Here is a 16,792-nt window from a genome sequence, read left to right as displayed (position 1 = left end):
CCACAACTACTGAGCCCACGTGCCACAACTACTGAGCCCACGTGCCACAACTACTGAAGCCCGCATGCCTAGACCCCATGCTCCACAACAAGAGAAGCCACCACAATGAGAAGCCCACGAACCACAATGAAGGGTATCCCCCGCTCACCACAACCAGATAAATGCCCACACACAGCAATGAAGACCCTACACAGACAGAAACAATAAATAAATAAAATAGAATAAATATATTTTTAAAAATACAGTATAAGTAAAGAGTCTGGATAATTTGATAATTTGGATTAAACTAGTTCATAAGTTTGTCCCTGTTATATATAAAATCTCTTTTGAACTTTAGGATATATTTGATCCTTTCTATCCATCTTTTTCCTCCTAGATGTGTAAACATAAATGACACACATAGTAAAAATCTTAGAGAGTTGGATTTCTTTTTTTTAATTGTAGCGTTGCTTTCACTAAAAGTTGTTTCCAAAAAAGTCCTTTGTTGTTAAGACATTTTAAAAATGTGGGTCTGGAGGACCATTTGTGATTATAATACCTTACATATTTACAGTGTTTAACAGTATCCAAATGCTTTCATATGCATAATCTTGATTTTCCTAACAACCTTAGTACAGAAGATAAGGCAACAGAAGATCAAAGAGTTTAAGGTCACATATAAATAGTAAATTTTAAACTGAGACCAAAATCTGGGCCTCTGTCACATAGCCCACTGGCATTTCCATCCCATCATGCTGTAAATTGGATTCCTATAGTGAGTAGGAGGATACAATAGAGTACATTTTAAGAGTACAGTCTAGGGCTTCCCTGGTGGTGCAGTGGTTGAGAGTCCGCCTGCTGATGTGGGGGACGCAGGTTCATACCCCGGTCCGGGAAGATCCTACATGCCACGGAGTGGCTGGGCCCGTGAGCCATGGCCGCTGAGCCTGCGCGTCCGGAGCCTGTGCTCCACGGCGGGAGAGGCTGCAACAGTGAGAGGCCCGCATACCGCAAAAAGAAAAAAAAGAAAAGAGTACAGTCTTATTTTACAAGTCAATTTTGTAAGTTACTCATTCAAATTCCTCAATATTTTTTATGCTTTCCATGTACTTATATTCCTACCTATGTATTATGTTAAAGGAATTAGATAAGCTCAAAAAAGTCGGAAAGAAACTTCAAAACCGCCTGCTGTGCTTTTCAAAGCAGCTCAATAATTCAACTTAAATAAGACTTTCATTTTTTTTTAACTCTTATTATAGAAAACCATACCAAAAGTAAGTTCTTCATTCCACATTCTAAGATCTAACTTTAATCTGAGGGAAAGAAAGAATATGGGGATAAGAATATACTGATAGTATAAGGACAGAAATCCGTTTAGAAGTCTTGTCTTCGTCCATTTGCAGCTGTCTTCCATTTCTACTCTTTTAAGGGGACAGAGCACACAAACTCAGTCCAGTCTCGCTACCATGAGATTCATGCTTAAGCCTGAACTCATCCTTCTCTCCAATTAGGTCTACTCAGTATAGGGGTCTCCAAAAGATCCAGCTAAATCAGCACTTATAGTCACATAACATCTGTTCTGGAAAATGGAGTTCTTGGAGTCAAATAACCTTGTAAATTAACTGAAACACCTCAGATTTTTAAGAAATGTGTGTACAGACCCAACCAAATAATACATCATATGAGCAACTAAGAATTCATCCATTATGATTATAATTGCAATTCATAATATGCCCCATCTCCATCCACAGGTTGTGAATTCTTACCACAGCCTGTGCAGCAAGTGTGGTAATCAGCTGTGGAAAAGTTTCCCAGAGAAATAAGTTTGAACTTCCACCTGTTCTTAAGAATTGATAGAATGGATTGGTGATACAGTGAAACCATAAATAAGTTTTGGGTTTGATGGCCACAGAATGTATGTGTACCATATACCAATGTCTTATTCAAAGGTAGGTATTTGTACACTGTGTTGCACGAATGGATGTATAAATGAATGAATAAATGAATGAGTACTGCAAAGGAATACAGGAATTTGAACATGGCCAAAAAAACCCAAGTCTGGCTCCAGTGACCCAACCAATGCAATCTTCCTGCCACACTCAGTGGAGATCTCGAATCATCCAGTCATATTCCACTCCTCTCTGCTTAATTATATGAACCACAGGCCCCACTGGGGTGGTGCGGAAACAAACAAGAAGTGGAGGAGCCGGAAAACCCCCTAGAGCCTAGCTTTCATTTTTAACTTGATTTTTTTGGTTTCCAGGGTTGCTGCTCATTAAACAGGAGAAAAAGAGAAATGTTTGTAATGTTCAAAACATTTTGCATGTTAACTCATTCCAGATGCAAACAACTTTAAAGGCAAAAGTCACTAGAGGTGAGTGGTGAACAGGGCCTAGTTACCAAATGAGGTCACATAAAAACTAAAAAACACTAAAGAATAAATAGCCCATGCTGCCCAGGGGGATGAACAATGCAATGCAAGTAAAAATTAAAACCAAATTACAGACGCTAATCAGCATTGCATAACACATCCGGCTTATTTGCATATAATGCAATTATCCTGATAGGTACTGAACTCAACACACCCAGCTGTGTTAGTGTGTCTCCAAGGACGTGAGGCATTGGGCTTTTTCCCTGTGTGTTGGCTGTGTTCCCTTATGACCATGACGGCAAATAAACAACCACTCACCAGCACTGCTAGACTCTGAACATTTGAAATAAAAGTGATACAGATCTGTGCATGGCTAGCATTTAGAGCCCCTCAGATGAACAAGAAACAGGCTGATTCTGCGTCAGTGCTCCATTTCTAGAACATTCTATTTGATTTTGTGTTTTAGAAAACCACAGTTGTTTTATGCTATATAAAGAATTCTTCTTCTGCTTCTTTTTCTTCACCCTGGACTGGCAGAGGAAGGGGACATTTTGAGATTATCGTCCTGGAACAAAGGTCCCTTTGGTCAGCAAGTGACAGAGGATGAACGCTTTCCTTAAAGATTCTGTTGTTTTTGGAAGCAGCTGCCCCTAAGGAAGAGGTTGACAAGCAGGATGGTGGCTGGTGGGTCCAAAGATCCCTTGGAAATCTGCTCAGAAAAGATTGCCTGGGTCCAGAGCTGACCACGGTGAATCCTGTGTCAACATCCGTCTCTGCCTCTTGGTTCTCAAAGCCGTTTTCCCATCTGAGGACCTCTATTCTGGCCCCGGGTTCGAGGTGGAGAGAAGGCAGAGGCAGCTGGGAGTCCGCAGCTGGGCTGCTGGGCTGGGCTGAGCGGCCAGGGCTTTCCCACGAAGTGCCACTAGCGCTGTCTGACGCTGTCCGCCCACCAGGCTCAGGCCGCTCCACCGACCCTACCTTGAACCTCCTGCTCCTTCGGCTTCTCGGCTCTAGGGTCCTAATCACAGAGACAGGGGTCAGCCTGGAGCCCTGGGGGAGCGTGTCAGCTCCCGAGGTGCCATTCAGAAAGGCAAGCTCACCATTCCTGACACCAAGTCCTGGATTCAACTGGACCTATGGGACAAGGAGAAGAGGAACAGGTGTAACCGATGTTTTCCATTAACTAAGTGTCAAGAACAGACTATGTCCTATTCAGCCTTCTGCCATGCTGTGCCCATAGCAGACTTTCAATAAAGTCGGTTGAATTGAATAAAAGCGACAAGTACAATCCTTCAAAGGGATGAGCTGCCACCTTTGCCTCCTGGAAGGTCATTTGACATTATATTCCCTTTTTTTTTTTTTTTTTTGATCCAATGAGGTCTTTTTCTTCTGGAAATGGAAACCGGCATGGCTAGTTCCATATTAAGAAATCGTTCAGGGTTGATATTAGACTATCCAATCTAGACGAGCCTCCTTGTCATTAATTTTTACTTGAGCTCTGGTAGAATTTTACAAGACTGACCTTTCTCCTTTACATATGAAGACTTCTTCTCCTTAACCTTCTATGTCAACACGTTCTTCTGGATTTTCTCCTTCCTTTCCATCTACCCCTTCTCAGGGTCCACTGAAGAAGCCTCCTCCCCTGTCAATTTGTGACAGGAGGTAGTTCTTCAGCGCTAAGCGGCCATCTTCTTTTTTCACTTTACACACTCTCCCAGCCAACCTCGTTGAATCCCCTGCCTTCAATTATTATCTAAATGATGGAGGCTTCTGAAAGTCTAATTATAGTTCAGATCTGTCTCTTAAGCTTCGTACCTACCTATCCAACTGTCTTCCAGGCACAAGGTCCTAAAAGTCAACATGTCCCAGATTGAACTCATCCCCCGTCTCACCCTAAATCTGTTCTGCGTACTCTTCCCTGTCTTAGAACCTGGCATCGTTTGCCCCACAGTCACCAAGCAAGAGCATCATTTTCCCTTCTCTATCCCTCATGTCACGCATTCCCATGGACTCTTTCTCCCAAAGATCTCTCAGATCTTCCCGTCTCTCCATGTCCACTGCCATTAACCCTAGTCTGAATTACCGCAACAGCCATCCGAAGGGACACCCCATGGATGGCCTTGCCTCCCTCTAATCCATTCTCCACTCCACTACCAGAGGAGCTTTGAAAACAGTTTTGATCATGTCACCGTCCTACTTCAAGTGGCTTCCTACTCTTCTTAAGAAAAAAATCTAAGCCCTTTAGTATGGGCTCCCACACCCTTCACGGTCTGTCCCTTCTTACCCCAGCCTAATTCGCCACCTCTTCCACTTGCCAAAATTGAAATTTGTTCAGTTCTTTGGACATTATTTGCTCTTTCTTAATGCCAGTGTTTGTGTATATTATTTCCTCTGTCTGGGATATGTCACCTCTGACTCTTCATACCTGTTGTTAACTCCAAGCTTACACATCATTTCCTCTTAGAAGCCTTCTCCATGTCACTGAATCTGAGCTAGGTACCCCTAAATATTGGCTCTGCCACTAATTAGTTGTGAGGCTTTAGACAAGTTACCTAATTTTTCTGTGCCTCAGTTTCCTCATCTATAAAAGGAGATCACAATAAGTACCAATGTCAAAGAGTTGTTGAGAAGATTAAATGATAACAGGGCCTGGAAGTAGTAGTGCTAAACATAAGTTGGCTATTATCATCATCACAAATATTATTACTAGCTGTCCTGGCAGCCCGTAGTTTCCATGTCATAGTAGTTACCACACTATTTAGCACCTGTTTGCTCACTTCTCTATATCTTCTTCTAGACTTTGCCAGCTGGAAGTGCCGGGATTGTATACACCTTCTTCACCATTGTATCTCCAGTACCTAGCACAATGCCTAACACGTGGTAAGTAGTCACTAGATGTCTGTTGGATAAATAAAAGCTTAATGCCTAACAAACCATAAATTATTTGTATACAGAAATGTATGGCCCCTAATTATTAGCCATTAGGTAGATACAAAGTCTTACTAAGAAACTGCCACAGGACATTCATCCTGTGGATGGCCCTTTCTGCAGTCTTTTAAGAGAGAGAATATCAACTTTTCCTTTCTTAAGAGAAGTCCTTAGACAATATGGCAAAAGAAAGCACAAGATTATTAATGTAGAAATGCAGGTGTGTGCAGTTGGAGTGAAGAATTTCCAGGAGAAGCATAATGTCAAGTGGTTGAGATAAATCTTCTGAGAGAGAATAAAGCTCCTCTTGCCAAAAAAGCAACTGAAATGCATTTGTAGGAATTCTGGTCATTTAGAGCCCATCTTTCTAAGAAACATTTGTAAAATGTTACAAATTGAGAGGTAGGTGTTTTCGAGTTTCAGGGAAAATTAGTAATTATCTTGATGAACAGGAAGATCATTGGTCATTCATTTGGCTCTAAACACTTGAGAAATAAGAGAATACACATCACTGAAACATGATTAAGCTGTTAAGGGGCAGACTGACATCATGAAGGGAAAATAATATTGTCTTTTGCTAAAAGTGATTCCAAGAGATAGCAAAAGAGGATTTCTCCTACACTGAAAAAAAAAAAGATTGCATGGGAACAAATTATATAGATAATAAGAAACCCCAAAACAATGCCAAACTTGCTTACTTAAGAGTTGAATCTAGTCTCTTCCAATTAACTGATCTTTTGAAAGGTACTTATTTTAATTTATTAACCAAAACCAATGGTGTTAACCCACCATCCTGTAGCAGCAGCAACCTCTGAGCCATGCTTACAAGGATTCCTTCAGGGCAGCATAAAGCAAAGCACTGAGTGAGAGCGGGCATGTAGGGTTGGGAGTGTGTGTGTGTGTCTGTGTGGGGTATGAAGAATGGGGAGGAAATGAGGAGAGAAACGAAGTGGGAGGAATAGAGTCTGAATGAGTGCCTCTGAGAAACTCAGACATGAGAAAGGAACCCAGAAATGCTACAGAAAAAGCAAATGAATTACTCACTTCACAAGAGACTATCTTCTTTTATTTTAAATGGCTAATAAAGAACGTCAAGATGATCTTAGCTAAAGGTCTGTTGATAAAATGAAGAGGAATATATGTTTGCTTTGGCCAAACTAGCTTCTGCAATATTTACTTTTCTGAAGAGAAACTTATTTCCTGACAACAGGCAGTTAATCAGTCAACAAATGGTTCAGAAGCAGCTGTCTGTCTGGTACTCTACCAGACATAAACATTTACAATAAAATACCGAAAAGAGATGGCGAGTCATAAAGTCCCAAATTATATGGTACAAGAATGAGGAAATCTATACTCAGTTGTGTGTTACAAAGTTTCAGTGTAAAATGTTCCAGTTAAGAATGCGCTTATGGCAGATTTCACAGAGGAGGTGGTACTTGCACAGGGTCTTAAAGGATAGACAAATGAAGAGGAAGAGAAAGACATCTCTGGACAAGGAACAGCTCAGGCCGTATATAAAGGCAGATATCCATAAAATGGAATATTATTCAGCCTGTAAAAGAAGGAAATTCTAACACATGCTACAACATAGATGAACCTTGAAAATGTTCTGGAAATAGATAGTGGTGATGCTGAAGTACAGTGTAAATGTGCTATTAAGTACCATGAGGCACTGAATTCTACACTCAAAATGGTTAAAGTGATACATTTTTATGTTATGTATATTTTACGACAAAAAAATACATGGGTGCGGGAGTGAGCCTAGAGGTCTGGAAAGAAGGTTGGAATAACTAGAGAAGGAGGGAGCAAAGGAAACATTCGGGGGGGCCTGATTATGAAGAGCCTTGAAATTCGGACAAGTGAGTTTTAATTTTATTTGCTAACTTTGCTATTGAGCTGACAAGGAACATAAATCCAGCCATCATTTAAAAATGTATTCAACAGGGCTTCCCTGGTGGCGCAGTGGTTGAGAGTCCGCCTGCCGATGCAGGGGACGCGGGTTCGTGCCCCGGTCTGGGAAGATCCCACATGCCGCGGAGCGGCTGGGCCCGTGAGCCATGGCCGCTGAGCCTGCGTGTCCGGAGCCTGTGCTCCGCGACGGGAGAGGCCACAATAGTGAGAGGCCCGCGAACGGCAAAAAAAAAAATGTATTCAACACTCCTGTGCAGGATCAAGCAGATGCCTGGAGCCAGAGTGAAGAGTTAGAACGTTGTAATAACAATGCACATTTGGAGTTAGGTGGGTTTAAGGAAGGAAAGAGAAAAAAAGAAATGGCTCCAAAGGGAAACTTGAACAGTTTGGGGTGGGGGGCTGCCTGAATGTGGGTCTTCCAAAAAGAGAGGTTTTAAAAACGACATATTTCAAAACCTGTGCAAATGGGAGGGTGACCAGAGCTGGAGAAATTGGGGGCAGGGCTGCAGAGGATGACTTTGGTTTTGTTTGGACTGAATTTGAGATGAGGAGACGTTATGTTTAAATGGTCTTACAGGGAGTTGAAAAAGCCAAAAGCTCAGGAGATAGAGGAGATGAAAATACAGGGCTAAGTTGAACAAAGAGGACAACTAAATGCCCAGGATGGGCTTTATTTCTTAATCTTAGGGAAACCTTAAACTTAGGACAGTGGTTCTCAACTGCGGGAAATTTCACCCCCCAGAGGGCATTTGATAATGTCTGGAGACATTTCCTGGTGTTACAACTGCAGGGAAGCGGAGTCGGTTCTGGCATCTAATGGTAGCACTGGGGATGCACTAAATATCCCGTAATGCGTAAGACATCTCCCCCACGGCAAAGAATTATCTAGTCCAAAATGTCAATAGTGCCGAGGTTGAGGAAACCTGATTTGGGGGCAAAAAGAGTTGAAACTTTGAAAACAAATGTCCAAGTGATAGAGAGATAGGATAAATCCTTTAATTAGAAGATCCAAGTTATGGAAGCTCACAGAGGAGAAACTTTCAAGCAAGGAGTGGTCAGCATTTGCCAATACTGCTGACCCTGACCTCAGGCACTGGTGGCCTTAGAGAGAGCAACAACTCTTCTAGCATCTGCATGAGAGGTGGGGACACAGGGCAAACAGCAGCCCCCAAGATTGGAGAGACATACGAATGAATGCGGGGAGTCATGGCTTCCCAGAAAAGAGGATCAAAAGTGGAAACCACTGCAGGAACCAGGACTGGGCGAGGAAAACCTGAACTGTAATTGGCAAATAGCTGGAGGCTTAGTGTGGACAACTCTGAGAGTTAAAAACTCCAGGGGACCCAGTCCGGGGGGAGCCCCCCCCACAATTTTGTGAGATTTACCTCCAGGAGCGTGACTAGACTCTCACAATAAATATCAGAGAAAAATCCCCTTGTGCTTCCGGAAAGAGAAGGAGAAAAGGAACCTTTTTTTTTTTATTGAAGTACAGTTGACTTACAATGTTGTGTTAGTTTCTGGTGTACAGCAAAGTGATTCAGGTCTTTTTCAGATTCTTTTCCATTATAGTTTATAACAAGATATTGAATATAGTTCCCTGTGCTATACAATACGTCCTTGCTGTTTATCTATTTTATAGATAATAGTTTGTATCTGCTAATCCTAAACCCCTAATTTATCCCTCTCCCCTCCTTTTCCCCTTTGGTAACCGTAAGTTCTTCTGTGTCTGTGAGTCTGTTTCTGTTTTGTAATTAAGTTCATATGTATCATTTTTTTTTAGATTCCACATATAAAGTGATGTCATATGATATCTGTCTTTCTCTGACTTACTTCACTTAGTATGAGAATCTCTAGGTGAAAAGGGACCATTTTTAAATACTCCAGAGCACTCTGTTCTTACAAGTCCTTCTCTCAGGGGAAACTAGTTAACCAGAGCCTAACATGCTGACGTATTATCAGAGCCTAACTGACCTGGGTGAAGAGAAATACCCAACTCCAGCTTTCTCTAGCCTTCCACGTGAGAGAAGGGAAGTACTCAACTCCAGCCCACTCTAGCCATTCTCGCCCACCTAAGCAAGGAGGAAAAAAAAAAAATTAAACACTTGCAAAATTCACAGTTCAAGGCATAGACTCACTAAGACAGAGACCTAATTATAGAATGCTTCCCCTCCCCCAACTCCTTACTACCACATTAATAAAGGCTTATTTGCAGCAGTTCCTATACCTGCTACATCATGCCTGGCTATCAAGAAAAATTTACAAGGCATTACAAAAGGTAAAAAGCACAATTTGAAGAGACAGAGCAAGTATCAGAAGCAGACATAGCAGGGATGTTGTAATTATCAGACCTGTAATTTAAAACAACTCTGTGTAATATGCTAAGGACTCTAATGGATAAAGTAAACGGCATGCAAGAGCAGATGGCAATGTGAAAAGAGAGATGGAAATCCTGAAAGAAGAACCAAAAAGATAAAACAACAACACTGTAACAGAAATAAAGAATGCTTTTGATGGGCTTATTTGCAGACTAAACACAGCTGAGGAAAGAATCTCTGAGCTAGAGGATGTATCAACAGAATCCTTGAAAAAGAAAAGCAGAGAGAAAAAAAAAAGTCTGAAAAAAAAAAACCCAGAACCGACTATCTAAAGACTATGGGACAACTAAAACAGAAGTGGTAGACAAATAATTAGAAAGAGAATGGAATAGAAGAAATGTTTGAAACAATAATGACTGAGAATTTCCCCAAATTTATGTCAGACGCCAAACCAAAGATGCATCCACTAAGGACTGAGACAGCAGAATGAAAACTGCCAAGTGGAGAATAGGGTAGCCCAAGGTATGCATTTAATAAACACTTGGTGGATGAATAAACATTTGACATACCTGCTTTTGTATTCAGACATTCATTCATTTACTGAGCATCTACTAGGTACCCTAATATCAATCTCATCAAAAATACACATCCTAGGCTCTAAGAAGCATCAGACAGTGTGCGCTGACAGGAGGTTATGTGGGAAAAGACATGGAGAGACAGCTAGCAGCCTTCTTACACAGACAATAATTGTGCTACAGTTTCTACTTTACAAAGCACCTCCGTGTATACTCTCCTTTTTGATCCTCATAATGCAAATTGTACATGTCAGTACCATTCAGTGGCTCTGTCAGTGACTGCTGATTATAGTCAGAATAAGATAGAAGCTAATTGGCAAAGCTTTTGCTCATTCACACTAGAATGGATTTGCCTACCATGTGCCAGATGCTGTTCTAGGTACTGGGAGTATAAGAGTGGACCGAATATATAAACAGCTCATGCAGCTCAATAGTAAAGAAACAAACAACCCAATCCAAAAATGGGCAGAAGACCTAAATAGACATTTCTCCAAAGAGGACATACAAATGGCCAAGATGCACATGAAAATCTGCTCAGCATCACTAATTATCAGAGAAATGCAAATCAAAACTACAATGAGGTATCACCTCACAGCGGTTAGAATGGGCATCATCAGAAAATCTACAAACAACAAATGCTGGAGAGGGTGTGGAGAAAAGGGAACCCTCTGCACTGTTGGTGGGAATGTAAATTGATACAGCCACTATGGAGAGCAGTATGGAGGTTCCTTAAAAAACTAAAAATAGAGTTACCATATGACCCAGGAATCCCACTACTGGGCATATACCCAGAGAAAACCATAATTCAAAAAGACACATGCACCCCAATGTTCATTGCAGCACTGTTTACAATTGCCAGGTCATGGAAGCAACCTAAATGTCCATCGACAGACGAATGGATAAAGAAGATGTGGTACATACATACAATGGAATATTACTCAGCCATGAAAAAGAACGAAATTGGGTCATTTGTTGAGATGTGGGTGGATCTAGAGACTGTCATACAGAGCGAAGTAAGTCAGAAAGAGGAAAACAAATATCGTATATTAACGCATGTATGTGGAATCTAGAAAAATGGTACAGATGAACCAGTTTGCAGGGCAAAAGTTGAGATGCAGATGTAGAGAACAAATGTATGGACACCATGGGGGGAAAGCCACAGGGGGTTGGGGGTGGTGGGGTGATGAATTGGGAGATTGGGATTGACATATATACACTGATGTGTATAAAACTGATGACTAATAAGAACCTACTGTATAAAAAAGTAAATAAAATAAAATTTTTAAAAAAGAGTGGACCGAAGAAGGTCCCTGTCCTCGTGGTGCTTACCTCCAGTGGCTGACCACGTGCCTGATGATGTGGCCTCTACCCACCTGCCCATCCTCCCCCGCCCGACCCCCTCCCTTCTCTCCAGCCACATGGAACCACAGGCGCTTTTCTGAACATGCCTGCTAAGGAAATCCTATTCCACACATTGTCACCCGCCATCTCCTCTGTTTGGAACACTTTCCTCCCTTCCCCATCTAGCTACTTCCTTCCGGGCCATCCAGCTCAGCCAGGCCCAGGCATCACCTCTCAGGGAAGCTTTGCCCATCACCCTCATTGGGTCTAGCATCCCCCCCTTCCCCCCCACCTCACACACACGTCCATCCTGGAGGGGTTACACATGGGGAAGTTAATTTGTGATTAAAGCTCTCCCTTAAATAGATACTAGTTTCTTTCGCTGGTGGACATTAGTCATTTTTGCCACCCAGCATTTGTCCCCTCACTGATCTTCCTTGGGGACCCTTGTCCCCCGCCTCCATGAGTGCCAAGAGAGTCTGAGTCCACAAAAAAATCTCGGGATGCAGGATAGTAGAGCCTTTGCCTCAGAACTAAGCTAATCCACCTAATCCCATTCCCCAGAATGCAATGATTGATTTAGAGAAGAGAATCGGATCCCAGTTGGTCCAATTGACGTGAAGTCCAGAAGTTTTGTTGGCCCATTGTAGGGTGAGGAACTCAAAAGGGTAGTCCTCAGAGCTGCTGGCAGCCAGCTGGTGACCACAAGGGCCCGTCTGAGGAAGTGGCGGAGCTGGGAGTCAGCTCCTAAGCCTCAAGACTCAGGCTACTTACTTACAAAAGCCAGTTCATTTGCCGCCCCCCCCCATCCTCTCTGCCCCCACGGAAGTTTGGGCTGGGTTTTCTATCCGGAAAAATTCACCCCATTATAGGAGTGAAGTAGCTACAAGGTATTATCTTTTATAGTGTATTATAGCCAAGCCTCTGTATATGCTTTCTTCAGGGACTTTTATAGGACACCAGAAACAGAAGTTCCCAGAAGATAATCACCCGTTTTGTTGGCAAAAGCCTAAACTCATTGACGTCTTTATCCAAAAAACTATTCTTCACTCCCCAAATTTGACTTAACTTTCCAAAGGAACTAAGTTGTATAAGCCGTGGTTCAGAAGTTAAAATGTCAGTTAGCCTTTGAAACAGAAATGTGTCCCCTGCTGCACACACATATGAAATTTTTGCTTGACAGTGAGGTTTAGATTCTGGAGATTAACTAAGGCTGAAGGAAAAACTTTAGATGCCTTGGGAATTAGTGAGCTATGTAACAGGCAGCTAAGAGAAACTGTGCCTGTCCACCTTATGTGAATGAGAAGGTAAATAATTTAGAGATCATCCCATACACTATCAATATGACTCACGTTTTATTAATAACTCAAAGCTGATGACAACAAAATTAATCAAAAGGAAAGATAATTCATCTTCTAGCCTGTTTTTACTTTATCCAATAGGCCTTAAAAGGGTTACTGACCATTTCTCAAGGACAGAAATTTTGCTGTGAATATCACGTACACCTCCCTGCCTGCACACACTTACACACACACACACACATGCACACAGCACTGGACTGCAGTGGTTAGCTGCCTGGCTTTGGAACCACGTAAACACTTCCTCTTGTGTCTTGGGCAAGTAACTATTCCCTCTACCCCTCGATTTTCCCTTCTGCAAAACTTCCTATGTTGTAAGAAGGACTAAATAAAACAATCAACGTGAAATACATACTCTGGGGCATAATATGAACAACAACAGCTAAAACTGAATTCTAGGCACTAAAGCACTTTATAAATGTCCGGTCATTTAGCAGAGATAACAACCTGTACTCTAGGAAGATGCTAATATTACCCTCATTGTGCTCATGAAGAACCCAAGGCTCAAAAATCACACAGCTACTGAAGAGCAAGGTTCAACTGCCACATAATCCTTCATAAGAAATGACACATGGTAGCTATCACGATTGTGCTTGCTTTCAACAGGATGCCTACAGAAGAAGGCTTTAATTTTAAGATTTTATTTTGAAGGGTTCTAACTATATAACTTTATTTGGGGTAAAATTTGACAGTGATGCAAGATGCTTAAAAATTAAGTCAATAGGACGGCGTACTTAACATCCCCAACCGTAATTACAGCTTCAGCTTCCTTAGGTCCAGATGGAAAGAACTAATGATGTTTCTGGACCCAAAGAGTGGGCAAAGTATTTGTGTACAGTTGAGTAGCATGATTAAAGGAAAATCTGAGAAGTAGGGTGCTACCCGATTCTATTGCAAACTACTTGTGCAAGTTACCGGCTCACAGAATCTGAACTTCCTTATCTGTCAGAGGAAGGGATTTTATTAAATCAGTGCCTCTCAACCACATTACAAGCTACATATTAGAATCATCCAGGGAGCTTTTAAAAGTATTACCCAAGCCAGTGTGCCCCTAAATATTCTAATCTAACGGACTTGGGGTGCAGCCATGGCATGGGAACGTTTGAAAACTCCCCAGAGACTTTGGTGTGCAACCAAGGTTGAGAACCACGACATTAAATCATCTCTTGGATGTCACATCACACGGTTACATGTGCATCTAAAGATCATGGAGACCAGACAGAAATACCTGAAGTAGAATCTTGTTGCCGTCATAGTCCTGTGTTTGCCACCGGGTATGGCTGATGGGGACACACGGATGGGGTAGAAGAGGCACTAACTGGCCAATCTCTTGAACCTTGAACTGCAACACTGAAGCCTCTTTGGGGTCCACCGACACTCCAGGGGGCAGCTGCTTCAGTGAGAGCTGCAGGGCAAAGCTCTCGGTGGAGTAGAGCGCGAAGAAACAGAAGCTGCTCTTCTGCAAGGTGGCTTCCCTCTGCAGGATCATCTCATAGAGCCTGATGGCATCCTCGTAGTTACCAAAACTGCAGTAGAGCGTCACTCTCAGGATCTCGGTGCCACAGAGCACCTGCCTCACGCCCCAGACGGGCATCTGGTTGTCCAGACTATAGAATTCCTGATTGGCAAGAATATAGGGGCACGGTCTTCCCTGCGCACTCTGGGTGGGGTAGCACTGCCACGGCCAATGCTGTAGGGAGTCAAGGACGCGAAACAGCCGCTCCTTTCCGAGGCTTTCGTGCAGGAAGAGCAGAACAGACATCCCCGGGAAGCGGGACCGCTTGGAGTGGCATTTGTCATAGTATTTCACTGGACTGACCCGCTCAGACACCAGAAAGACACGGACCTCTGGGCAAATGCAGTCCAGGAGCTGGTCCAGGGTTTGCTGCAGAAGTGAGCCATGCCCGGAGTTGGCCAGGAGGTGGACAGTCATGGCCAGAGGCTCCCGTGTCTCGTCCATCATGGGGGCCGAGGATGACAGAGGATGCAAGCGAGCAGGGCCCACTGGTTCAGCTTCTGAAATGAATGGAGGGATTCCCACGTGCAGCCTTCAGCCCACCAGGAAGGCTTCAGGATTTCAGAGCCAAGCTCTTACCCTGTGCTGCTGGTCGCCGCTGGCCACACTCTGAGAGCATCTCTGCAAATCAGGCACAACAGCTTCCAGGACACACCACAGTGGCAGGGTCGATGTCACCCAGCCGGTGCATAATGTAACCGCGTGTGTGGGGCTGCGCTGGGCGCTCCCAGGGTTTCTGTTTGACCTAAAAAACCTATAATCCTGAGAAACACCCGAGTGGGCGGTTCTTACACTCAGTAAAGGAAATGACCAGGCAAAAAGGAACATGAGTCGGCTCTGTGAGGCTGATAGCAATCTGTTTAGTTGAAAAGACATCCATTTTATGGACCCACAATGGGCTCTGATTTCCTCCTTACCTCCCTCCCTGTTTATAGTAAGCCACCTGAATACAATGACTGCTTTAAAACAATTCTCAAAACTTGTCTCTTTGCCAGGAATTTTTCCCCTTTGTCTTTTTACTTTATTTTTGAACAACTGATGCCAAGGCATTGAAGAGAAGTTACTTTATCTAAATAATGTTGACGGTTCACTGAAAATGATTCGTTCTGCTGACTCAAAAGACATTGATTCATGCCAAATCCTTAGAAAGAGTGAGAGCTTTCCAACGTCAATAATAATCATTGTTCATGTCTATTGAAGATTTACTACGTGCCCATCATAAACTGTTCCAGAGCTTTACATAAACTGGTTTAATCCTCCAGCAAATCTATGAAGAGACTATTATCCCCAAATTACTGAGGAAGAAACTGAGACACAGAAAAGCTAAGTAACTTGCCAAGATCTTGCAGTGAAAAAGTGACCGAGGGAAGATTTGAACCCAGGAACTGAGTGGGCTCCCTGTGAACCACAGAGGAGGTACCTCTCTGGGACCCGGATGTCCCAGACCGGATTTTTCTTCCTAAGTATAAGGAAAGGATGCCCAAGCAGGCTCTTGCTGAGGACACACATTTCCCAGAGATTGTGTGTGCTGTTGAATCTTAAACTGAATAATCTTCGGTAAGAATACCCAAGCTCTAAACATAACACTCACCCTAATGTGTTCTAAATATCCATTTAAAAATTATTTGCTACTCTGATAGCTCTGCTTCTAAAAATGTGGACAAGCACATTTTTCTAAACATAATTCATAACATAAGCAATTTATTAATGCTTGTAGTAGAACATGGTGTGACTTGATGCTTTACAAACTAAAAGGCACTTTTGTGATGAAAAATATAGTTTACTCTAACTTTATTTTATATATGTTGATTGCTTGAGTAGTAAAAGAACCAAATTTAACATCAAATATGGTTATCCGTGGAAGGGAATCATTTCTATTCAGATTTCCTTTCTAAATCTAACCTACACTTCTAATCATTTGCGTTTCATAAGTCCTATACCTTTGCGTTGGAAAAATCTATAAATATAGTTTATTAAAGATAACTTTTTTTTTTTTTTTTTTTTTTTGTTTATCAGACCTCTTGGGATCTTCCCGGACCGGGGCACGAACCTGTGTCCCCTGCATCGGCAGGCAGACTCTCAACCACTGCGCCACCAGGGAAGCCCAGATAACTTGTTTTTTAATTACCACCAGTGATTCAGTAATTAAATTCATTTTGCTTCAGCTTTCCCAGCATCATTCCAGTTTTTTTTAAGGCATTATAGTTCTGAAGCTTTTTTAAAATTTTGATTTAGGTTACACACTGGCGTTTGAAAGGCAATAACTTTCTCATCCCCCAGTAGGACTCCCCTCACCTCTCCCCTGTACATCCACACATGGGGCTGACTCGGGCATTTGAGACTTTAGACACAGTTTTTGTAAACAGTCTTTGCAATTCTGGAAATAGCTGTAAAGATTGAGGAGAAAAATTATACCCCTGAGACAAAGATATTAACTCGCAACATTGTGTAGAAGGCAAGTGATTATGCCCTTATATAGAAAAGGTTTTGCTCTTTTT

The 16,792-nt window shown here is 42.4% G+C and overlaps 1 protein-coding gene across 1 annotated transcript; it reads right to left on the bottom strand.

Annotated features, from left to right (window-relative positions):
- Positions 1–1,008: 1,008 nt before the first annotated feature.
- On the bottom strand, positions 1,009–14,999 carry FAM124B (family with sequence similarity 124 member B). Its single transcript, XM_024763252.1, has 2 exons — positions 14,007–14,999; positions 1,009–3,484 (listed from the first exon to the last, which is right to left on the bottom strand). The coding sequence occupies exons 1-2, from the start codon at positions 14,739–14,741 to the stop codon at positions 2,837–2,839; spliced, it is 1,383 nt and encodes a 460-aa protein (XP_024619020.1). The 5' UTR covers positions 14,742–14,999; the 3' UTR covers positions 1,009–2,836.
- Positions 15,000–16,792: the final 1,793 nt, after the last annotated feature.

The sequence above is a fragment of the Neophocaena asiaeorientalis genome, unplaced genomic scaffold, assembly GCF_003031525.2.
Source record: "Neophocaena asiaeorientalis asiaeorientalis breed wild unplaced genomic scaffold, Neophocaena_asiaeorientalis_V1.1 scaffold86, whole genome shotgun sequence".
Classification (NCBI taxonomy): Eukaryota; Metazoa; Chordata; class Mammalia; order Artiodactyla; family Phocoenidae; genus Neophocaena; species Neophocaena asiaeorientalis.
This window is presented reverse-complemented; position numbering and strand designations above follow the sequence as displayed.

Coding starts and splice junctions, on each gene's coding strand:
- FAM124B (XM_024763252.1), bottom strand. CDS start 14,741: ATGATGGACGAGACACGGGAGCCTCTGGCCATGACTGTCCACCTCCTG. Junction 3,485..14,006: donor GCAACAAGATTCTACTTCAG/GTATTTCTGTCT, acceptor CTTGTCCCATAG/GTCCAGTTGAATCCAGGACT.